This window comes from Enhydra lutris, unplaced genomic scaffold (assembly GCF_002288905.1).
Source record: "Enhydra lutris kenyoni isolate GAN:26980312 unplaced genomic scaffold, ASM228890v2 scaffoldscaffold37, whole genome shotgun sequence".
NCBI classification, from domain to species: Eukaryota; Metazoa; Chordata; class Mammalia; order Carnivora; family Mustelidae; genus Enhydra; species Enhydra lutris.
In genome coordinates, this window is record NW_019154121.1 from 7,590,429 (window position 1) to 7,615,394 (window position 24,966).

Here is a 24,966-nt window from a genome sequence, read left to right on the forward strand (position 1 = left end):
CTATGATATTGCATTTTCCTAGATATAAGTATTTATTTTGCGTATTTTAAAGTTTTCAACAGTTTTATAATTTTCTCCATGATTATATATAATCTTTGTTAAATGAAACTATTGCTATATACTTTTGATAACATTGTAATTGATATTTTTCAAATTTTACATTTTTAACTGTTTCTTACTGGTATGAAGAAATGCAGCTCATTATTATACATTGGTTTTATATTTTGGAATCTTGAATTCAGTCTAATAATTTCACTATAAACTCTCTTGGGTTTTCTAAGAATCAATCACATCTTATGCCACAAAAATTGTGTTTTTCTTCCTTTTCAGTCATTATTCTTTCTTGCTTGCTTTTCCTGGCTAGAACCTCTTCCAACAGTTGATATTAGGCATACTTGTCACATTTCTTCCTTCCTTTCTTTCTTTCTTTCTTTTTTTAAAGTAATCTGTATACCCCACACAGGCTTGAACTTACAACCTCAAGATCAAGAGTCACATGCTCTATGGACTGAGCCAGCCAGTCGCCCCATCACATTTCTCATTTTAAAGTGAATATGGCATTAACATATAACTTTGAAATACATATATACCATTTACAAAACTCCTTCTTAGAGCATGTACTAGGTGTTAGCTAGTTATCTTATTTTGTTCAAAACCTCCTGTTTCTTTTCTTTCTTTTTTTAAGATTTTATTTATTTGAGAGAGCGAAATCGAGAGAAATCACGTGCAGGATGAAGGGCAGAGGAAGAAGCAGACTCCCCGCTGAGCAGGGAGCCCAGTGTGGGTCTTGATCCCAGAACTCTGGGATCATAACCTGAGCCAAAGGCAGATGCTTACCTGACTGAGCCACGCAGTGGCCCTACTGTTTCCTAAACATACCAAGTCCCCTCCTGCCTCTGGACTTTTAAATCTACCAGGAAAGATGTTTTTCTAAATAACTTCATGATTCACTTTCTCATTTCTTTCAGATCTCTGCTAAAATATCTCTCTTCCAGAGTCTTTTCCTGATCTACCTTTATATAAAACAGGTAATAAAGAGTCTGATGGCATGTTTTATGTTTGACTGCCGACAGCTTTTAAGCCTCACTCCTGGGGTGCCTGGGTGGCTCAGTGGGTTAAAGCCTCTGCCTTCAGCTCGGGTCATGGTCTCAGGGTCCTGGGATCGAGCCCTACATGGGGCTCTCTGCTCAGCAGGGAGCCTGCCTCCTCCTCCTCTCTCTGCCTGTCTCTCTGACTACTTGTGATCTGTCAAATAAATAAAAATCTTTAAAAAAAAAAAGCCTCACTCCTCCCTCTTCCCATTCTGTTCCATAATTGAGCAAGCTGATAAGCCTGGCTGCTCCTTCTTTGACACTTGTGGGAAGTTTAAACTGCATATGGAATCATCATGCTGGCCCTAACCCTTCACCACCATAAAAAGCCCAAGTCAGTCTCCTTTCCCTGTTCTCAAGCCATTTTGGACCTGTTTGGGAGAGGTCCTGCTTTCCCCAGAAAGCGTCATTACGCAAGCAGTAAATCCTTCCATACCCTGTTGGGCTGTGTGTGACTTTATCCAATATCCAAACCAAATTTTGGGTGACGAGTCCATCTTGTCACATGTGAGATGGACACAACAGTCCACCCTGTGCTTTATTTTTTTTTAATAGGCCTTAATACCACTTGTCATCTTCTATATCTGTTTATTGTGAGTTTTCCCCTGTTATATAAATGACTGAGTGATCGAGCCCCACATCTGGTAAAGCATCTAGCATAACCTTCCACACACTCATTCGTTCAACAAATACTTACTGAATGCCTGCTTTGGCCAGGCCCTGTTAAAGGCATTAGTGCTACACTGGTTAACAAAGCCCTTCCCTTCCTGGATCACATCCCAGAGGGCAGAGTAGGTGTCCAATACGCTTTTGTTAAACCAACGAATAGTAAGATTTTTTTTCCGTCTGGAGGTAAGATATTAAAAAGAAACATTATATTGTGAATACAAAATTTTTTTTTTTAATTTTTTTTTATTTATTTATTTGACAGAGAGATCACAAGCAGGCAGAGAGGCAGGCAGAGAGAGAGGAGGAAGCAGGCTCCCCTAGAGAGCAGAGAGCCCGATGCGGGGCTCGATCCCAGGACTCTGAGATCATGACCTGAGCCGAAGGCAGCGGCTTAACCCACTGAGCCACCCAGGCGCCCCGTGAATACAAAATTTTTATTCATTTTTTTTTTGCTTCAGACTGGTACTTATTTAAAAATAACATTTAGGAGTTTATACTTACAGGACATGTTATAGGTAACATCCAAAGAAGACAATCAAAAAATATTTTTTGAAGATTTAGTATGTATTTGGTATTAAAGAACTCCGAAATTTGCACATGGCTAGCATTAGCAAGATTAAGATTAGACAGTTGATTTCTAACAATTATTATAGAATATTGAGGAAAATTTCGATAATTACAATCAGTAAAATAGTATAATTTTTTATTTTACAAAGGACAGTGGTCATGTTTAGCAATAGCCTCATTGGTAAATTAAAGCATACTCACTTCAGTGTTGTATTTTGATGCTGTTTCTTTTCCCTTTCTGGCAAATAACCGACAAGGTACCAACTGCTTCCAATTGGCAAGCCAAACAAAGGAGGCATCATGGCCTACCACCTAGTTGCCAATGTTTGTGAAAGGCAAACTGCAAACTTCTGAGTATGGTTCAGCCCCAGCAAAAGGGGTAAAGTTGCTTCCTCGGCCCACCTTATTCCATGGAAAAAAGTATACTCTGATTTCTGAAATGGATTTTTTTTTTTTTAAAGATTTTATTTATTTATTTGTCAGAGAGAGAGAGGGAGAGAGAGCAAGCACAGGCAGACAGAATGGCAGGCAGAGGCAGAGGGAGAAGCAGGCTCCCTGACGAGCAAGGAGCCCGATGTGGGACTCGATCCCAGGACACTGGGATCATGACCTGAGCCGAAGGCAGCTACTTAACCAACTGAGCCACCCAGGTGTCCCTGAAATGGATTTTTTAAATTCAGTACTAAGACTCAGCAACTATCAACATTTGCAAAACTGATTTTTCTATACCCAGAAATATCCACTTAGGAGTTGTGAGACTAATTTGAAAAATTTAATAATGTTATACAAATGTAAGTTATTACCAGTAGACAGTAGGAATAAATCATATGATTCCTGATCGTCTTTATACTTAAGGTATAAACATAAGACTGATTTTGCTGTTATTAAAGAATACAAAAATAATGAAGAACATTTTCATTATGTATCTTGGTTTCCAAAAATCTCTAAGGTAGTTCCATGAAATAATATAGTGTAAATGTCAACATACCTTTCAGTTAAAGGTCAAAAAATGGGATTTAAGTAGTGAGATCATTTTTCTTTTTTTTTTTTAAAGATTTTATTTATTTATTTGACAGAGAGAGATCACAAGCAGGCAGAGAGAGAGGAGGAAGCAGGCTCCCCGCTGAGCAGACAGCCCGATGCGGGGCTTGATCCCAGGACCCTGAGATCATGACCTGGGCCGAAGGCAGCGGCTTAACCCACTGAGCCACCCAGGTGCCCCGTGAGATTATTTCTATTAGATTTTATAGTAGTATCAATTAATGAGTTAATTAGTTAACTTTAGTTAATTATTTCTTTTTCATTTGACTTAATCTCGCCCAAATGAATGGGTCTCTTTTGGTTGATCAATGCGATATAGAAACTCTGCAGGCAAGAAGTATCCAAGATATTCCACTGTGTCTGGGGTAGTATCATAATGGTAGTGTCCACCTTCTCCATGATGACTAAAACAATGAGTGTGCTCCAATCGCAAATCAAACCCCTACGACGAAAGACAAGCTATCATCAGCATTCAAATAATCATTTTGGATAAAATTTGTTTGAGGGGGAAGGAGACCTTTTTATTAATGTTACAATAGTTTTTATTTTATTTTTTAAGTAAGTAACATATTCACTTAATTCAAAATTCAAAGGGTGAAGAAGGATAAATTCATTAAAATATGTCTTTCCATCTCCTGCCTTTACTACTTACTCCCTTTCCTTGCAGGCAACCAATGTAAGCAGTTTCTTATAAATCCTTCCAGAAAAAGATTTATTTTATAATTTTTACTCAAATAGTAGCACCCTATACATACTGTGCTGAATATTGCTTTTCTTCATTTAACAATACACTTGAGATCTTAGCGTATCAGATCATAAAAGAGCGTCTTCTTTCTTTTCACCTACATGGCATTCTATTGTACATACATAGCACTTCCCAACTGACATTTAGATTATTTCCAGTTCTATCACAGTAATGCTTTCATGACTGACCTTTTTTTAATTAATAATTTCACATACTTTTGCATATATTTAATGATAAACTCCTAGACGTATATGTAATTGTTAGATCAAAAATATGAACTAGTCAGTATTCTGGTAGTTACTTTCTTTGAATTGGTCTGTATTACATCTTTTTCTAGTGTATAATATTAAAATATAATGAATAGTATAATAAGCAACAAATAAGATAGGAGACCTGAATCTTGGTCTTGATTCTACTATTTAATAACATGACTTTAGGTGTTACTTAAAATACCTGTGCCTTCGTTTGCTCAAAGGTAAAATCTGCCCTGCCTAATTCATAAGGTGGTTAGCTACCTGCTCCCTTATCTTTCATGATAATTCTGGAGACCATCTTAGCTCTTAAATAACAACACAACAGTGCCTAATTTCAAAAGAATAGCCTAAAAATTAAGCATTATCACTGTATGACACTGCAATATGGGAAACAAACATAAGCTTACTGGGTCTCTGGAGACAAAAACTGGCAGACAAACCAAAGGAGCTTTCATCTCATAAAAGCGCAACCATTTATTCACCTCTTCTTCAGAGTTCAATGGGCAGGAAGAAAATTCTGCAGGCTACAATAGAAGATCATTATAAGTATATAGAATATTATTAAAATTTTATATATAACTTTATGAAGTTAAAAATTTAAGCCTTCTTATACATTTAATTATTTTAGAATCAAAACAAGTTACAAGGGTGCCTGGGTGGCTCAGCAGGTTAAGCCACTGCCTTCGGCTCGGGTCGTGATCTCAGGGTCCCTGGATCGAGCCCTGCATCGGGCTCTCTGCTCAGCAGGGAGCCTGCTTCCCTCACTCTCTCTGCCTGCCTCTCTGCCTACGTGTGATCTCTCTCTGCCAAATAAATAAATAAAATCTTAAAAAAAAAAAAAGTTACATACCCTAGTTTTCAAAAGGATCACCAATCAAGCATATAAGCTAAAATGTATGAGTGAATAAATGAAGGAAGGAGTCTATTACTACCTTTTTTATTCTGTCAAATAAATAAATAAAAAACCTTTAAAAAAAAAACAAAAAAACTTCTGCACTATAAAGGAAACAATCAACAAAATGAAAAGACCATTTATGGAATGGTGAAAAATACTTGCAAACCATATATCTAAAATATACAAGGAACTCATACAACTCAATAGCAAAAAAAAAAAAAAAATTAAAAAACAGACAAAGGAACTGAATTAGACATTTCTCCAAAGAAGACATACAAATGGCCAAGAGGTAAATGAAAAAGTGCTCAGTATTACTCATCATCAGGGAAATGCAAATCAATACCATTAGATATCACACCTCACTCTTGTGAGGATGGCAATTATAAAAAACAAAACAAAACTAAAATATGGAGAAAAGGGGACCCTTGTATGCTATTAGTAGGTATGTAAACTGGTATAATGATTATGGAAAACAGTATGAAAGTTCCTCAAAAAATAAAACCATATCATCCAGTAATCCCACTTCTCCCACTTCTGGGTATATCTATCAGTGGATGGATGGGTAAAAAAAGTGTTTTTTTGGGAGCCTGGGTGGCTCAGTTGGTTAGGCAACTGCCTCCAGCTCAGGTCATGATCCTGGAGTCCCAGGATCAAGTCCCACATGAGGCTTCCTGCTCAGCAAGGGGCCTGCTTCTCCCTCTGACCTTCCCCCTCTCATGCTCGCTCTCATTCTCTCTCATAAATGAGTAAATTCTTTTAAAAATATTTAAAAATTGTTTTTTTTTAAAGATTTTATTTATTTATTTGACAGAGATCACAAGTAGGCAGAGCGGCAGGCAGAGAGAGAGAGAGAGAGAGAGAAAAGCAGGCTCCCTGCTGAGCAGAGAGCCCTATACGGGGCTCAATCTCAGGACCCTGAGATCATGACCTGAGCTGAAGGCAGAGGCTTAACCCACTGAGCCACCCAGGTGCCCAGTGCAGTTTTTAATTTGATGTTTTATTTGATGAATTTGATGAATTAGGCGCCCCTAAAAATTGTTTTTTATGTGTGTGTGTGCATGTGTGTGTGTATGATTTAATTATATATGTGCATGCATGTATATAAAATGGTGATATATAGATGAGGAATGTTTTTCAGACTTAGAAAGGAAGGAAAACCCATAATTTATGACAACGTGGATGAACTTGGAGGACATTATGCTAAGGTGAAATAAGCCACACATAGACAAATATTGCATGATATCACTTGTTGGAATCTGAACGGTCCAATGTAGAGAAAGAGACTAGAATGGTGGTTGCCAGAAGCTGGGGGTGGGGAAAACAAGGTGTTGGTCAAAGGGTACAAAAACTTTTCAGTCACAGGATGGGTGAGTTTTAGAGATATGATGTACATTATGGTAACTACAGGCGTACCATGGAGATACTGTGGGTTCTGTTCCAAACCACTGCAATAACGTGAATTTGCAACACAGCAAGTCGAATGAATGCTTTGGTTTCCCAGTGCATGTAAAAGTGATGTTTACACTATACTGTAGCCTTTGAAGTGTGCAGTAGCATTATATCTTTAAAAATGTACATACTTTAAAAATACTTTCTGGCTAAAAAGTGCTAACCGTCATTAGAGCTTTCAGCAACTCATAACCTTTTTGCTGGTGGAGGGTCTTGCCTCAATGTTGGTGGCTGCGGAGTGATCAGGCTGGTGATGTTTGCTGAAGGCTGGGATGGCTGTGACAATGTCTTAAAATAAGACAGCAATGAAGTCTGCCACGTCAATTGACTCTTCCTTTCAGGAATGATTTCTCTGCAGCATGTGATGCTGTTCAATAGCATTTTACCCACGGGAGAACTTTCAAAATTGAAGTAAGTCCTCTGCTGCTTTAGCAACTAAGTTCATGTAATACTCTAAACCCTGTGTTGTCACTTCAACTATCTTCACAGTATCTTTACTAGGAGTAGATCCCGTCTTGAGAAGCCACTTTCTTTGCTCATCCATGAGAAGTAATTCCTCATCTCGTAAAATTTTATCATTTATCATCGCAGAAATTCAGTCACATTTTCAGGCTCCACTTCTAAATCTAGTTCTCTCCCTGGATCCACCATATCTGAAGTGACTTCTCCACTTAAGTCTCAAGACTTGACCCCAGGACCCTGAGATCATGACCTGAGCTGAAGGCAGATGCTTAAGCACACAAGCGCCCCTCACACATGATCTTAATACCATCTAGAGTGGTGAATCTTTTCTAGAATGCTTTCAGTCAACTTTGCCCTGAGCTGCCATGAATCTATGGCAACTATAACCTTACAAAATGTATTTCTTAAATAATAAGACTTGAAAGTTGAAATTACTCCTTGCTCCATGGGCTACAGAATGGATGTTGTGTTAGCAGGCATGAAAACATTAATCTTGTTTTGTGTCTCCATTAGAGCTCTTGGGTGACCAGGTGCATTGTCAATGAGCATGAAAGGAGTATTTTTTTCCGAGCAGTGGGTTTTGACAGTGTACTAAAAATGGTCAGTAAACCATGTTGTAAACAGATATGCTGTCATCCAGGCTTTGTTGTTCCACTGGTGAGCACAGGCAGGGTAGATTTGGCGTAATTCCTAGGAGCCTAGGATTTTCAGAATGTTAGATGAGCACTGGCTTCAACTTCAGGTCACCAGCTGCATTAGCTCCTTTCCTTTGGAGCTTTGAAGCCAGGCACTGACTTCTCCTTTCTTGCTGCGAAAGCCCTAAATGCTATTTCTTCCAACAGCGGGCTGTTTTGTCTACATTGAAAATCGGTTTTTTAGGGTGGCCACCTGTAGTAACAATCTTAGCTAGGCCTCTGGATCACTTGCTGTAGCTTCCACATCAGCACGCTCTGCTTCTCCTCAAACTTGTATGTTACAGAGACAGCTTCTTTCCTTCAGTCTCATGAACCAACCTCTGTTAGCTTCAGATTTTTCTTCTGCAGCTTCCTCACCTCTTTCAGCCTTCATAGGATTGCTCTGGATTGGGCTTTGGCTTAAGAGAATGTTGTGGCTGGTTTGATCTTCTATCCAGACCACTAAAACTTTACCCATATTAACAATAAGGCTGTTTTTCCTTTCTTATCATTTGTGTATTCACTGGACTAACACATCTAATTTTCCTTCAAGAACTTTCCTTTGCATTTACAATTCCCTAACTATTTGGACAAGAGGTCTAGCTTTTGGCCTTTCTTGGCTTTTGATATGCCTTTCTCACTAAACTTAATCATTACTAGCTTTTAATTTAAAATGAGAGAGGTGCAACTCTTCATTTCACTTGAACATTTAGTGGCCACTGTAGTATTATTAATTGGCTTCATTTCAATATTGTTGTATCTTAGGGAACAGGAAGGCCCAAGGAGAGGGACAGAGACAGTAAATGGCCAGTTGGTGAACTGTCAAAACATACCAACATTTACTGGTTAAGCTGTCCATCTTATATGGATGCAGTTTGTGGCGACCTAAAACAATTGCAACAGTTACATCAAAGATTACTGATTATAGATCACCATAACAAATATAATAATGAAAATGTTTCTGAAGTGTTGCAAGAGTTACCAAAATGTGACACAAAGACAGGAAGTGAGCAAATTTGCTCTTGGAAAATTGGTGCCAAAAGACTTGCTTGATGCAGTGTTGCCACAAACCTTCAATTTATGAAAAATGCAGCATCTATGTAATGCAATAATGTGAAACACAATCAAACAAGGTAGGCCCATAGTTAGTAATGAAGTACTGTATACTTGCATATTTAAAAATCCTGTAATTGTTTGGTATTTATGAATAGATTTATCTGAAATTCTGTTTTTAATAATTTGGAAAGTTAAGTATTTTCCCAGTGTTGTGTTTTTCTTTGCAAAATCAACTGGCTTGCTATTTAAAATTATCAGGATGGGATGCCAGGGTGATTCAGTCAATTATGCATCTGACTCATGATTTCTACTCAGATCTGATCTCAGGGTTGTGGGATTGAGCACACTGGGCTCTGTTCTCAGCATGGAGTCTGCTTGGGATTCTCTCTCTCCTTTCCCCCCTGCCCCTCCTCCTGCTCACGCACATGCTCTCTCACACACTCTCTCTAAAATAAATAAATAAAATCTTTTTAAAAAAATACAATAAAAAATAAAATTATCAGGATAAAAAACATTAAAACCAAACAACTTTTGATGATTTTACTGAAAAAATGGAAAGGAAATTAAGTTGTAATAACTTTAATACTATTCATTCATTAACCTCCAAAAAATTATTTTAAAACCCAAATGTCCCAGGTCTTGCTTTATATAGTAATACATCCTTAATGTCTTCTAAACTTGTGCAATTAGCCCATAAGATTATAAATCTCATAATGAGTGCTTTCCCCAAAACCACAACCATCTTTTTTTTTTTTTTTTTTTTTTTTTTTTTGAGAACGAGACAGAGGGAGAGAGAGAGAGAGACAGAGAGGGGCAGAGGGAGAGGGAGAGAGAGAATCCCAAGCAGGTTCCATGCCCAGCACAGAGCCCAATGCTGGGCTTGATTTCACAACCCTGAGATCATGACCTGAGCCGATAATGAGTTGGATGCTCAACTGTCTGAGCCACTAGGCACCCCACCACAACTATCTTTTTTTTTTTTAAGGTTTTATTTATTTACCTGTTAGAGCACAAGCAGGGGGAGCAGCAGGCAGAGGGAGAAGAAGGCTCCCTGCTGAGCAAGGAGCCTGATGCAGGACTTGATCCCAGCACTTTGGGATCACAACCCAAGTCAAAGGTAGATGCTTAACCAACTGGGCCACCCAGGCATCCCATCTACCACAACCATCTTAATAGCAAAGTCTATGTATGGAATTTGGAATTCTGGCAATAACAATGATAATCCATGTCTAAGGCTTCTACTCACATCTCTCTGGATCTTGAAAACAAATGGAATGAAAAGAAAGTTTTAATTTATTAACATGAAAGAAAAAAAGACCCTAGTTAGACATTATCTCACAGTGTGATTTACAGTATTGTTTGTCATTTTTAAGTTTTAAAGTAATACAATCATAATAAAAGTATAGGTACAGGGTATCTTTAAGGAGAGAATTCTCAATGTATATTAAAAAATCCTAAGATCTTAAGTATATGCACATACATACCCACATACACTTGCACGCATGTACATGAAGGTCCTTACCATTACGTGAGTCTTTGCTTTTCCCTTCTGAATTATGAAAGTACCTCCCATCCCTACAGGTTTATCTCCATAATGTTTTTCAAGAGTCTGTCTCATACAAGTCACAAAGTTAAGTTTCCCAGTTCTTCTTTTGGCTTTCACCTCAATGACCTAGAGAGGACATAAATATGCATACCATTGTCCTAAGTTGCAAAACTTTATGTGAATAACTATCAAAGTGAAACACATAGTCTAATGCCATAAAGCAAATATTCACCTGTTTGCTTAGAGCACCCACACAGGAGTTTAGTGAGATGTCTCAATCCTGTCTTGATCAATGATATATATTATATACATATATAATATATATTATATATATAGTAAATTATTATTCACTCTAATAAGTCTTATTCATGCTTTCTTGGACAGAGAGAGTTACAGCAAAAGTCCTCAACTGAGCTCTAGAGATTCTTACCTTTATATGTCAAGGTGGTAAAAGGTTGAGAATTCCTGGCTTAAAGGGGTTAGTTAACCTTTGGTAATTCAGAGAGGAGGAAAGAGTGATTGCATTTTCTCTCTTCCCTTAAAACTCTAGATTTGTATTACTTCCACTTAATTAGGTCTTTTTTTTTTTTTTTTTTAAGAAGGCTCCACACCCTGCATGGAGCCTGTCCTAAAACTTGAACTCACAACCCTTAGATTGAGTCTGATCTGAGATGAAGATTCAGATGCTTAATCAACTGAGCCACCCACGCACTCCTAAATCAGGTCTTTTAAAGTCACTACTTTGTTTCTCAAAGTAGCTAAAGTAGCTACCTCTATTTAAAAATCTAAGAGTGCTCACAACTGCTAACACTGTAATCATCTTTTTGTGTTCTACAGGAAGTAAATATGAAGTGAAGCATTAATTTTCCTTCCCTCCTCCTTGCTATAATATTTTGCTACCACCACTTCTGTCTAGATCAACCAACATCTGATCCATCAGGAATGAACAAATTTCTTCTAGACTAACTGTAGGTAGGCACTATCTATTTATTTCAACTGAATGGTTCATGTATTCAGCTCACTCCACACATGAATATTCTGTTAACCTTTTATTCCTCAGAAAAAAAGGTACTGCTTACTAAGTTTTTTGTTTGTTTGCTTACTAAGTATTCTTAACCTCAGTTTTAAATAAGACTTTCTCCTTGCCTATAAGTACCATAGTAATCTTTCATAACTGGGTTATTTAAAGAAATCTGACATAGCTAGTTTTGACTTTTCTTAAGAAAACCATATTTGTGGCAATGAAAGTCCAACTTTTTAGCTATCTGAGAATTTTTGGAGAATACTGTGTCTTTGTGAACAAAAAAATCACCTTTCCAGGTTGACCCTCACTGGCGAAAAGATTAGCCAGTAGTGCACACCCAAAATCATGGTATTTCTCACTGTATTTCTCTAGGAGGCACCCTCCATCTGCAGGGTTAACACGGGCAAAGTAACTTCCATTCACTGGAGGTTTGTGTTCACTTTCTGTTTGAATGACTGGCATAAACTAAAAAGAAAAGTAAATAAGAAAAGTAAATTAGTTAACCCTGACATCAATATGCAAAGAGAATATTTGAGTAACATAACAAAATATCTTATCCTCGACTTAAGATATTTTATTTCAGGACCTAGTATGAAAACATGAAGTATGAAATATTTAATTTGAGATTCAAAATGTTAAAGATTTACAAACATCCAAAAAATTGAAAAAATATTCTGTAAAACATTTACAATATTTCTTACAGTGTTTCTATAACATTGTAAACTGTGCTTTAAAATGACTTTAGATTAAAAAATTTTTTTCCTATATTGAACACTGGGTAAATTATTTTAATCTTTCTACAAAAGAACTTATAAGACTACTGACTAATGGTCACTTCTGAAGAGGTGAAGGAATGGGCAGACTGAAGAGGTCCTCCACTCTTCTACTTAAGAGATGTGAAGAAACAGAGACATTTTTATGTTGTAAATATACTAACATACACAGTAATAGATAGTACCTTTCATAAATAATCATCATACCATGGGGTAGGTCCTTACTATTTAGTCCGAAAGAGGGAATTAATGAGATTATTAATTATTCCATTCATCTTCTGATTAAAAGCTGTTCTCATATCAAAGGGAAAGATTTATAGTGAAGCTAGGAATTCTCTGATGTGTAAGAATTAAAATCTTTCACAATCCATGGTCCTCAGTAGACCACATTAGGACTTCACACTCATCTAACACTGAGTGCAGACCCCAGGAAAATCTGAAATTAAAGGTCTGTGCTCCATAACAATTAGAGCTTGTGCTATAGTCCAAATCTGTATCAAACAATATTAAATCTGTGAAGAAAGGTGACATCAATAATTTTTAGTTCATTCAGAAAGCAGACTTTCTGATAGGGGAATGAAAGAAAAAAAGGTAAGTCAACTGTCAAATCAGTAAAATAGAATAAAATAATTAAATGTATGCTGACCTCACAATTGAACCCAAGAGTCTGAAATGGGCCTGCTCCTGCTCCAAGAATAAAAGCTCCAGGAAGCTTGATTTCTTTTGCAATCTTATTTATATCATAAACCTATACAAGAAGAAAAAATATTATTTAAATGATAACTCATACAGATCTCTTGGTTTACGTTTTTTGACTGAGTCTATTAACACCTCCTTGCCATATTGGCCCATGGATCTTCTAATAATAAGAGGAATCAACCCAGTTCTTATAATCGTCATGTGAATGTGAAGAGCAAAAGGACACTTACTTTTTCTTTTTTTACAAGAGGCAATAAGTAAGGCACACCTCCTACTTCTGCAATTCTAGTTTTCCCACAGATGCCTAAAAAAAAAAAGTCATCTTAAAAACAGGTAAACATCTAACTTAAGTATAAAATGCCAAAAGGCACTAATTTAATTTATTAAGAGTAGGTAACTTTTCCGTTCTCAGTTTTACAAGTAGCAGGGGGACAGATGATGAAAGTAGCTATGATCCCTATCCTATTCTAACTACTTATGTTTCCAGTATTGTCATAACCAAGCATGACTTGATATAGTTGGTAGCATAAAGGAAACAGAAAGTTGGTAACAGAGCAAGGCTAGAATTGAAGCCAAAGTTTGGATTGTATGAGATTTCTAGAATTAGTCTGTAATGACTTATTCCTTTAAAGATCTGTGCTTTTGGTTTTGGGAGTTGGTTAAAATTGTATTTTAATATAGAATATTTTGCTCTGTTAGAGTTATTAGTTCCTTAAGAAATCCATATTGGGAAATCAAAGTTGTTTGTTCCCAAGGTTGTTTATAGAAATCCAAGTAATTAGAGATAATTTCAGATGCTTACATTTTTAATTAACATCATAGGTACAGCTAGAACACAATCTGGGAAAGGCACATTCTTTTATTTTTTTTCTAAATGTAGAGAGAAAATTAATTAACTTTTGTTTGAGTAAAAGTAGTCTTGTCAGTTTCACACTAACATTATCACAAAGTAAAGTAGATATAATTCCTCTATTTCTTCAGTTACGTAGAGGACAAATGTCCAAAATTTTTATAGATCCCACTTATAATTAGGGATTTTAGAAATGTCTTCTGTGGTATCAGGAGAAATTACTCATGGATAAGAATCTTATAAGTGATAGTAATGTTGAAGTTATCTTTTCGTTTTTGTTATTGTTTTAAAATTTTAAGTAGGCTCCACCCCCAATGTGGGGCTTGAACTCATGACACAGAGATCAAGAGTCTCATATGTTCTATGAACTAAGCTGGCCAGGTGCCCCCAGTAATGTTGAAGTTGAAGGAAACCATTAGGGGACTATTTTAGTAGTCTAGGGAAAATACAAGTAATGAGCTAAAAATGGTTGGCTGTAGAGATGGAGAAGAGGAAATTAAAAAGAACAAGGGAGAATAGGCAACTATGGTGAAGGAATGAGTTAAATTTTAGATATCCTTAGCATATATAGGCAGAGATACCCTGTAGTCAGCTGGAATTACTGATCCATAGCTAAGAAAAAGAGAGACGAAGGTGAGATGTGCAGATTTCAAGTTCTTGTATCCAAGTAGTAATTTAAAACCACAGGAGTGGATGGAAAACTGTGGAGAGATTGTATAGAATAAGAAGAGGCTAAGGAATGAATTCTAGAAAATGTCAGGATTTAAAAGCCTGCCAGAAAGAGAAAGGAGCCAGGAAAAATAAGGAAGAAAGAATATGGAAGTAGGAAAGATACCAAGGAAGAAAAGGCAAAAGAACCAAGGAGGGGGAGAGAAAATGTCAGGCAACAGCAGCTGGATACTATGAAATATGTGAGATTTCAGAAAATACTAGGGAGATGGAGAGAAGGGAGTTGAGGGAAATTGGAAGGGGAGGTGAACCATGAGAGACTATGGACTCTGAAAAACAATCTGAGGGTTTTGAAGGGGCGGGGTGGGGGGAGGTTGGGGGAGCCAGGTGGTGGGTATTAGGGAGAGCCGGATTGCATGGAGCACTGGGTGTGGTGCAAAAACAATGAATACTGTTATGCTGAAAAAAATAAAAAATTAAAAAAAAAAAAGAAGAAAGAAAATACTAGTGAACATACCAAAGTCACTGGTGACTTCAGTAAGCCTTGAATGTAGAAAGTACCTAACTACATTTGTGAAAGATCATTCATATATAAACATACATATCTAGGTTCCTTACTGTTACAATTTAAAGGCTTACAAATTATTGACTAGAAAATTCTTTGGATGACAGAATTAACATTAGCCATTTTCTCTTTTCCTTGTATTCTTCTGTGTTTTCTGATTTTTTAATTTTATTTTAACTAATTAATTACTTATGTAGTGGGGAGAATAGATTACTTTTATAATTGGAAGAAGCATGGCTATAAAAAAGCACTATGCTAAATGCTTTCAAGGTACAAAGCAAAAGGGCGCCTGGATGGCTCAGTTGTTAAGTGTGATCCCAGAGTCCTGGGATCAAGCCCCGGACCTGCTCAGCAGGAAGCCTGCTTGTCCCTCTCCCGCTCCCCCCTGCTTGTGTTCCCTCTCTTGCTGTGCCTCTCCTCTGTCAAATAAATAAAATCTTTAAAAAAAAAAAAAGGTACAAAGAGAATTTGCCATCTGGAACACAAAACTTCTAGCATTTACAGGTATATTTAAAAATCAAAGACTGTTTAAACTGCAAAGACCAAAAGGAACATGAAAGCCAAATCTCTTCATCTGAATATATCTGAGGCCCAAATACATTAGTTGGCTTAACTAGGGTAATGAAATCGGTACGTAGCAGACAAAGAAGCAGAGTCCAGGACTTCTGTGCAAAGCTACTTTTTAACAAAGATGTCAGTTACGTAATCAAAGAGGGAGTAATGTAAGTGTTTATCTCAAATCACTCATCACAGATGAAGGTCAGACTTTCAAAACAGACCTTAATTTTTTTTATAAAGATTTTATTTATTTATTTGACAGAGATCACAAGTAGGCAGAGAGGCAGGCAGAGAGAGATGGAAAAGCAGGCTCCCCACTGAGCAGAGAGCCCAATGCGGGACTCGATCCCAGAACCCTGGGATCATGACCTGAGCCGAAGGCAGAGGCTTTAACCCACTGAGCCACCCAGGGCCTAAAACAGACCTTAATTTTAATCCGGTTTATGATTACTACTGAGTTTGCTTAGCCTCTCTAAGCTTTTCATCTATAGACTGGGGCTAGTCTTGACCTTGCAGCATTACTGTCAAAATGAAGATATCAAATATAGGTTTCCATCATACAAATTTTATTTACTCAACCAATATTAATACCCCTTCTTACTTTAAACATTGGCTGGATGATCACTTGGTAAATAAGTATTTCACAGATGATTCAAATACAAGGCTTTTTTTTTTTTTTAATAAAGGTTTTATTTATTTATTTGACAGCCAGAGATCACAGGTAGGCAGAGAGGCAGGCAGAGAGAGAGAGGGGGAAGCAGGCTCCCTTCTGGGAGCCTGATGCAGGCTGATGTGGGGCTCAATCCCAGGACCCTGAGATCATGACTCCAGGACCCTGAGATCATGACCTGAGCTGAAGGCAGAGACTTAACCCACTGACCCACCCGGGTGCCCCAAATACAAGGCTTTTAAGATCCCTGCTGGTATTGAATAAATAAATAAAAACATAAAAATTTATGTTTCCATAACAGTCACTTCAACATTAAAAACAAAACTGTCATGTGGGGGCACCTGGGTGGCTCAGTGTGTTAAGCCTCTGCCTTCGGCTCAGGTCATGATCTCAGGGTCCTGGGATCCAGCCCCCATCAGGGTCTCTGCTCAGCGGAGAGCCTACTTCCCCCCCACCCTGCCTGCCTCTCTGTCTACTTGTGATCTCTCTGTCTCTCTGTCAAATAAATAAATAAAATCTTAAAAAAAAAAAACAAAAACTGTCGGGGTACCTGGGTGGCTCAGTGGGTTAAAGCCTCTGCCTTCGGCTCACGTCATGATCCCAGGGTTCTGGGATCGAGCCCCGCATTGGGCTCTCTGCTCAGCAGGGAGCCTGCTTCCTCCTCTCTCTCTGCCTGCCTCTCTGCCTACTTGTGATTTCTGTCTGTCCAATAAATAAATAAAATCTTTAAAAAAAAACTGTCATGTGATATCAAGGATTCTAGACTATTGAATAGCCATTATATAACCTATGAAAATAACAGAAGTGCATAAACAATATTTTCCAACAAGAGTATAAAATGAAATTTGTTCAATATAAGAAAATAGCACAGAAATTCAGCATGATTTAGTCTACAATTTGGGACAATATCCTTTATTTGTAGATAATTTAAGATGATCCTTCATAATAATTCTGGTTTTAGGAAAAGATTAGGACTGAAAAAAGTGAATTGCAAAAATTGTTTACCTTTTACAGGAAATGTAAATGGCTCCTTAGTCAAGTCAGGGCAATCAACCACAGAGACCTGGACATCAGCAAAGTTATCCTTTAGCCCCTTCTGCAGAACTGACAAAGACAAGGGAAAAAAGGTTACTTAACATTAGGTAAAAATTTGTCACCATATATCAAATCTTCCCTCAACATTTTGGGTATCATACTTCCAATCTAAACTTGTATTACTAAAAGTTGGGGGGAGGGGTGTACCTGGCTAGCTCAGTCAGTAGAGCAAGTGACTCTTGATCTCAGTTCAAGCCCCAGGTTGGACATAGAGCTTACTTAAAAAATACGGGGCGGGGGAATGGTCTTCCTATTGAATGTAATTAGACATTAGACACACAATTAATCAAATGTGTAATAACAAATACCCCCATAAAAATACTACAAATCTGTAGAAATTTATACCACTGAAGATAAACACTGCACTAAGGTGAGGACTACCTTCCTTTTGGGGACAGAATTCCAAAGACCTATTGAAATGTATATATTTAAATGTTAGAGAGTAAGCAGTTACATGCAACAATTTCATTGACACTTGAAGACAAAATGTTAAGCAAAAGGAGTAAGGTGACAGAAGTCAGAACAGTGCTACCTCTTGGGTAGAGATATTGACTGGAAAAGTAAATAAAAGAGTCTTCTGGGATGCTGGAAATATTATATATCTCAATCTGGATGGTAGTACATGGGTGTAAACATTTTAAAGTTCATCAAGCTGTACACTTAAGATTAGTGTATGTTAACGGAGATATAACTCAATTAAAAAGATAAAAAAGCAAACATTTCAAAGTTACAAATATAGGGGCAATGTACTTCTTTTTTCCTTTTTTTTTTTAAGAGAGGAGGAGTGGGGAGGGGGAGAGAGAGAATCTTAAGCAGGCTCCACGCCCAGTGTGGCACCCAGCACAGGACTTGATCTCATGACCCTGAGATCATAACCTGAGCCAAAATCAAGAGTTGGACGCCTAACCCACTAAGCCACCCAGGTGCCCCTGGGAGCAATGTACTTCTAAGGGTGATAAGATTCCACAAAAATCTCTTTGAGAGTAGTCAGCCATTAGTTTAGGTTTTATAGAATCAGATTCTCCAAAACATGAAGTCATCTTAAATCTAATCATGTAGATATTCCATACCCTATCCTTTATCTATATGAAAACAAAAACCAAGTTGCCTAGAAAATTCCCCTCCCTAAACTAAAGACTCCACACTTATGAATAGATTAAGTAAGATTTCAGCATATGGAAGTATAATAAAATCTATTTTTTATCAATTTCAAAGAGACCAAATTCTTGCTATAGGATTTTCTGTAAAACTAAAAATAAATTTTAAGCCAAAAAACCCAGATTCCATTTCTATTTTGTACTGAATATATCCTATACATATAGAAGACACATAAAACACAAACACTCAAGAGGAGATAGATGTAGAAGGGCCCTCAAAGAAATGATTCCTGGCTATCCTAGCATACCAGGGAAGACAGAAAAGAAATACAGGCAAAGAAAACTAGTGATATAAGTTGTTTACCAGCTGCCACCTAAAAAGGAAGGTCAGAAGAAGAAAGCCACAACCAAGCAAACCCGAGTACACTTCTTGACTTCAACCTTATCAGGAAGACAGCCAAACCATCAGGATGGGTGCACTGAAAAGGCAGGGTTGTGTAGGTATCATCAGAACCTAAAGGCTGTCAAATAAATGTTAGCTTTCTGACAGGGTATATAGTTTTGGGTTAGTACTATTCCTGGGTTCATTTCATGTTCCTATTTTTCTTTTCTTTTTCTTATCTATCAGCCCTCCTAATTAATCTTGTGAAGCTGCCTTAAATTCTTATTTGAATAAGGGGAAATATATAAAAATACATGCAGAGAAATCTAAGCAAGTTCATTGGCAGTCTATCGTATCAGGAGAAGGGGAAATAGTAGCAATGTTAGGAACATGATTAATATACCACAGTAGTTTACATATTTAAAGAATATTGTAACTGGTAAAAAGTTAAAATTGTGTGACTTTCTGGGCATCACACATACTTAAAGCTCAGATTATTGTATTCATTTTCACACTGTAAAGTCAGTATCTTAAGAATCTTCAAATGGGTGAGTTTAGTTTTTTTGGGGGGGGGCATAATTTTGAACTCTCAATAAATATAGTATGAAGAGGGGTGCCTGCGTGGCTCCAGTGGTTGGGCATCTGACTCTTGGTTATGGTTCAGGTCAGGATCTCATGGGTCAGGAGACAAAGCCTGAAGCTCAGCGCTACTCGGGGCAGAGTCTGCCTGGGATTCTTTCCCTCTTCCTCTCCCTCTCCATCTGCCCCTCCACCTGCTCATGCTTTCTCTCTTTCTCATTCTCTCCCTGAAATAAATAGATCTTTAAAAAAAAAAAAAAGTAAAAAGAGATATCGAAAAGGAAAATGAGGGAGAGGGAAAAGTAGACTCCCTGTTGAGCAGGGAGCCGAATGTGGGGCTCTATCTTGGCTGGGATCGTGAGCTGAGCTGAAGGCAGACGCTTGACTGACCAGCCACTCAGGCACCTCAGGAAAATGAGTTCTACATTGGAAATATTATTGCATAAATCATACCTTAGAATATTTTTATTTTCTAAGTTTTTCCTTAGAATAATTTTAAAAAACTCAAAGTTATTAGTGTATTTACCTCCAGCAAGCTCCTCGAGACTTGGCACGTGAAAAGAATACTCAGCACAAGCCATTTCTTTCTTCTTTAGGTATGAGGATATACACGCAAAGCTATGGTAGGCTAATGATCACAAGAGTTCACCGTGTACCACGCATGAAGAGTGCTGCTCTGGAAAGGAACACAAGAGTTCAGTTATATAAAAAGGGCAAAGGGCATTTATGTTTCTTTCCTCACAGAAGGGCAACCACAGTTCCCAGTATTTAACATTCCAAGTGAGAAAGCCCAAGTAACCTTTTTTAATACTGATACTTTAAAGTCAACACTTAAAATAGACAAAAGGAAATGCCAAACCAAGGCACATGATTCATTTTCTTTAGTCATATATGTGGCTCAACCATGCAGTTTACTAATGGTTGGTTTAAGGAACATAGGTCCTGAAGCAAAAAGTAGTTTCTAAGGTTTGTAAGTAACTGTTTAAATGGTTGTAGGTAACAGTATAGGACGCTCAAGTAATTCTCTCACAGATTTGTGTTTTCTAGTCTGTATTTGACAGGCTAAAACTTAAACAGGCTTCTTAGGCTATCACTTCTACAAAAAAAATTTAAATTACTAAAAGAAATGCAAACTTATACAAATGAGTAGCTATTGAAATTCAAATGATTACTTTTACTTAAAAATAAATAAAAATACTTTCTTGGTGGGCTGCCTGGGTGGCTCAGTGGGTTAAGCCTCTGCCTTCGGCTCAGGTCATAATCTTGGGGTCCTGGGATCGAGTCCCACATCGGGCTCTCTGCTAGGCAGGGAGCCTGCTTCCTCCTCTCTCTCTCTCTCTACTTGTGATCTCTCTCTGTCAAATAAATAAAATCTAAAAAACAAACAAACAAACAAAAAAACCTTTCTTGGTAAGTAGCTTTAATGTTCAATCATTCTGATGACCTAGCCAATTATAGTTTGATGTTTTAAAAATATATGCTAAGCAGGGGCACCTGGGTGGCTCAGTGGGTTAAAGCCTCTGCCTTTGGCTCAGATCATGATCACATCGTCCAGGATAGAGCCCTGCATCGGGCTCCCTGCCGAGCAGGAAGCTTTTGCCCACTCCACCCGGCCATGCCTGCCTCTCTGCCTACTTGTGATCTCTGTCAAACAAATAAATAAAATCTTAAAAAAAATATATATGCTAAGCATATTTTACAATAGGTAGGCATAGATCCACAGAGATTAGTATCTTACCTTAAGTGTTCAGGTGATAAGCTGTGCAAGCAGAGGGAAGTAAATAAAATGAAGAAAAAAAAAAAACTCAACCAAAATTAATGTGAGGTGGGCAGAGAATCTCAGCCAGTTGCAACAAAAAATGCAAGCAAAACTCTTTTAAGAAACTCTTAGAGTTTCTAAGAGCACTATTCAGATTCTCATTAAAGTTGTTAATGGAACACCTCATTAATTATTAATCTCAACAGTCTGCTACAAGCTTTCTTAGTAAGTAAAAGGTGGTCTTTCAATATCACTTGGAAAATCCCACCTGCCCCCATTTTTTTTTTTTTTTTTTAATTTTCCAAAGAGTCACAGGTTTCTTAGAAACTGGGTTACTGGTTTTTGTTTTGTTTTAAGATCTTATTTATTTGTCAGAGAGAGAGAGAGAGAGAGAAAGAGCACACAAGCAGAGGGAGCAGCAGGCAGAGGGAGAAACAGGCTCCCTGCTGAGCAAGGAGACCTATGTGAGACTTTATCCCAGAACTTTGGGATCATAACCTGAGGTGTTTAAGAACACCTTAGTTTAAGAACCTAAAACCGACTGAGCCACCAGGCATCCCTGGGTTTCTGCTTTTGATGATAATTTCAAACAACACATCCTCCACAAACATGCAAATCTCATACATTTAGGACTTAACATTTACATAAGTACTTCATCAAATACCAACTTTTATTAACCTTAAATTACATTATATGCATAGTCTCCCAAATAAAATATCAACTGTTGATAATGGGCCCAAAGTTCTATATAATCATATTTCAATGATCTCAAGCATATTTTTCAGTTGAACAATCTATAACTGTTCAGGAATGAAACATTTTAACTTTTTTTTTAAGATTAATTCCAGATGGACAGAAAATACATATAAATATTTCTGTATACTCTTCACCTAGATTTTCCAAATGTTAATATCTTATATATATGTATATATTTTTTAAAGATTTTATTTATTTATTTGTCAGAGACGGAGGGAGAGAGAGTGAGCGAGCACAGGCAGACAGAAGAGGCAGGCAGAGGCAGAGGGAGAAGCAGGCTCCCCGCCGAGCAAGGAGCCCGATGTGGGACTCGATCCCAGGACGCTGGGATCATGACCTGAGCCGAAGGCAGCCGCTTAACCAACTAAGCCACCCAGGCGTCCCTCTTATATTTTCTTTATCAAAAAGTACTAATTAAGAACATGTCAGGGCTCCTGGGTGGCTCAGTTGGTTAAGCAGCTGCCTTTGGCTCAGGTCATAATCCTGGGGTCCTGGGATCAAGGTCCACATTGGGCTCCCCCTCCTCTGCAGAGGGCCTACTTCTCCCTTTCCCTCTGCTGGTCACCCTGGCTGTGCTTTCTGTGTGTATGTGTCAAATAAATAAATAAAATCTTAAAAAAAAAAAAAAAGAACATGTCAAAATCTGCTCAATGGTCTATTTATAATGAGGAAAATAAAGCACTCTAGATATTTCTGTTTATAGTAGAAATAATAAAGGCAAGTTTAAATTCAAATACAATCCTAATTTTATACCTTTGCTGTCTTTAAAAGGTCAGATTTTTTTGTTTGTTTCCTTTCCCCACCAAAATAAAAACAAAGTCCAACCCTGGGGAGGATATAGTTGAATAACTGGTTTGGAAATGTAGAACTTGAGGCAAGCCAATAGCCCAGCAGGCAGTGTGGTAATGTGTATATAAATGTGTTTATGTGGGAGAGAGGAGGGGAGGTTGGAGCTGGAGTGATGAGAGAAGGGGGTTAGAAAGGTTCTAATATAAACTCAGGTGTGGCTCTAGGAGGACAGTTTTGGGCCATAAGGAAGCACAGGATATTTACCCTCCAGATTCCATTGCTGGGAGTCAGTAGCCCAGAAGGAGGGTCTAGACAAGGGAAGAAAAGAGGAGGTAGTTGGATAAGTGGAGCTGCAGAGACAGTGCCCAACAGGGTAGACCAACTCTAGCAACCAAGCTGATAACTATTTATTGACAGCTTGCTGGTCAACATAATAGGTACCATGTTAGGCACCTGACAATCTCGCAGAACCTCTCACACCAAATAGATACTATAAATCTCATTTTCAAAAGAGGAATAGGCCAGAGAGAATATATTATTTACTTGAGATCACTCAGCTATTAAAATGGCAGAAATAACTCAAAATCAAATGTAGCCCACTGTAAAGCCAGAAATGCTCACATTCTACCATGTGGGTTAACCTGTGTTGGAATGACACATTTCAGCTCCTCAAAGGAAGAATCTGTACAGAGCCATCTTATAGCACTCAGAGTTATCCTCTGTTTGCTTTGTTTCCTCCACCTACGCCATGATTTCTGAAGAGAGGGCTGTGGTTCTGTCTTCCAAGTGCCTTCCTAGTGAGCACCAGTTCAGCCATAGTTATTTATTGAATATTTACGCTATTTCAGACTCATAAGGCTCTGGGATAGGGCTGGCCTCAGGGGTGTGCAACTAGTATAATGACACAGGACCATGTGCTCAGAATGGCACTGGTTTAACGCTCTGTTTTCACCACCCTGAAATTCTTAACCTTTTATTTGAGCTTTTAAGGCCAATAGGACAATGGAGCATGTGCGGAATCAGAGGCCAGAGGGGCAAGGTGTCCACCACTATTCCTTGCTACCTCATTCACATAAAGCATTTGTGAAACCCATGAGTGCAGAAATCTGGTGGACCCACCATCTGTGGGAGTTCTGCGAGACTCAAAGTCCTGGGATTCCATAGTGTTGGTAGAATGAGTATATATCAAGAAGTAAAAAAAAAAAAAAAAAAGTATAGGTGAGTTAGTTTTGGGCAGTTTCCACTGTTCTAGCAGGAACAAAATACATGTCTGTGTGAGCTACAAAATACGAATTGTAGTGTCCTGGACACTGACTCTCAGTCTGGAGGGCAAGAGTGAGCTAACGAAACAAGTCCAAAGTTGGAGAGGGGAATAGGGTGTGCTATGGAGTAACACCGGCTTCCAGAACAAAGGTCACGCATTTGGGGTCACGGTCAAAGCACAAGCCCGTCACAGTTTCACACAGTTTCACTATTTTTGAAGGCAAAAGCAGACATGACCAAACACAGCCGGCACCACACTCACCGCCACGCACGGACCCCCGAAGTCTTTGGAAAATCCGAAGACAGTTCAGCAAATGAGAGACACCGGAAACAGCCGAGCGGCTGACTCCTCTCAGTTCACATCCACCCGGTTTAGTTGGCCCCACAATTTATTCTTGTCATTAGCGGACACGTTCTAAGCTATCCTATTTACCCATTAGGTAAACGAAATCCGCACCTGAATCCTGATTTTGTCTGTCAACCCCGCCTCCTCCGCTTTTGGGCGTTCAGGAACCGCCCACCGCCCCACCCCTCGCGGCTGTCAAAATGGCGCCCTTTCCTCGTGGCGTTCAACTGTTCTCGCGAGATTTCGCCCCCACTAGTAGCTGGGTCGCGGAAGAATCCCTCCTTTCATTCCGCGAGGTTGTGGAGGTGAGCTGTGGTAGGCCGTGGGGAGCTGAGGTTTGGCGTGGCCAAATGCAGACCTCCAAGGCCTGCGTTGCGGGGTGCGAGTAAGCCGCAAAGGCCCTTCGTGGGCCGGCAGTTTTGGTACAAGCCATTTGCCAACCTGGGTGGGTAGGAATAAGGTAGGACTCTTGGGCCTGGTGAGCGAGAGGAGCTGGCTTTTCCCGGGATCCCTGCATTGCTCGGGAGGCTCGAGCCGCGGAAAGCAGGCCCCGAGGGCGGAGGGCTTCGTGGCCGCACTGTGTGGCCCGCACGGACGCGTTCATGGGCGTTCTGCCTTGTGTTTGGATGCAGATGTTAAAATT

At 38.5% G+C, this 24,966-nt stretch overlaps 1 protein-coding gene across 3 annotated transcripts; it reads right to left on the minus strand.

Moving 5' to 3' along the window:
• Nucleotides 1-3,529: 3,529 nt before the first annotated feature.
• LOC111154464 (chromosome unknown C11orf54 homolog) lies at nt 3,530-24,479 on the minus strand. 3 transcript variants are annotated; one of them, XM_022514070.1, is made up of 9 exons: nt 24,435-24,479; nt 19,937-20,086; nt 17,263-17,361; nt 13,176-13,249; nt 12,893-12,994; nt 11,762-11,938; nt 10,426-10,575; nt 4,775-4,891; nt 3,530-3,810 (listed from the first exon to the last, which is right to left on the minus strand). In XM_022514070.1, exons 2-9 carry the CDS (start codon nt 19,989-19,991, stop codon nt 3,637-3,639), a joined length of 948 nt encoding a protein of 315 aa, XP_022369778.1. In that variant the 5' UTR covers nt 19,992-20,086; nt 24,435-24,479; the 3' UTR covers nt 3,530-3,636. The 3 variants fall into 3 exon arrangements, with proteins under 3 accessions (XP_022369778.1, XP_022369779.1, XP_022369777.1); XM_022514071.1 differs by lacking the exon at nt 24,435-24,479 and adding an exon at nt 24,240-24,427 and having other exon boundaries at nt 19,937-20,081; XM_022514069.1 differs by lacking the exon at nt 24,435-24,479 and adding an exon at nt 24,240-24,427.
• Nucleotides 24,480-24,966: the final 487 nt, after the last annotated feature.

What these genes read in the sequence shown, in the direction of transcription:
- LOC111154464 (XM_022514070.1), bottom strand. Translation starts at nt 19,991, where the DNA reads ATGGCTTGTGCTGAGTATTCTTTTCACGTGCCAAGTCTCGAGGAGCTT. An exon ending in TCTCGAGGAGCTTGCTGGAG is followed by an intron (nt 17,362 to 19,936) that starts GTAAATACACTA and finishes TGTCTTTGTCAG; the next exon opens with TTCTGCAGAAGGGGCTAAAG. An exon ending in CTCTTGTAAAAAAAGAAAAA is followed by an intron (nt 12,995 to 13,175) that starts GTAAGTGTCCTT and finishes CTTCTTGTATAG; the next exon opens with GTTTATGATATAAATAAGAT.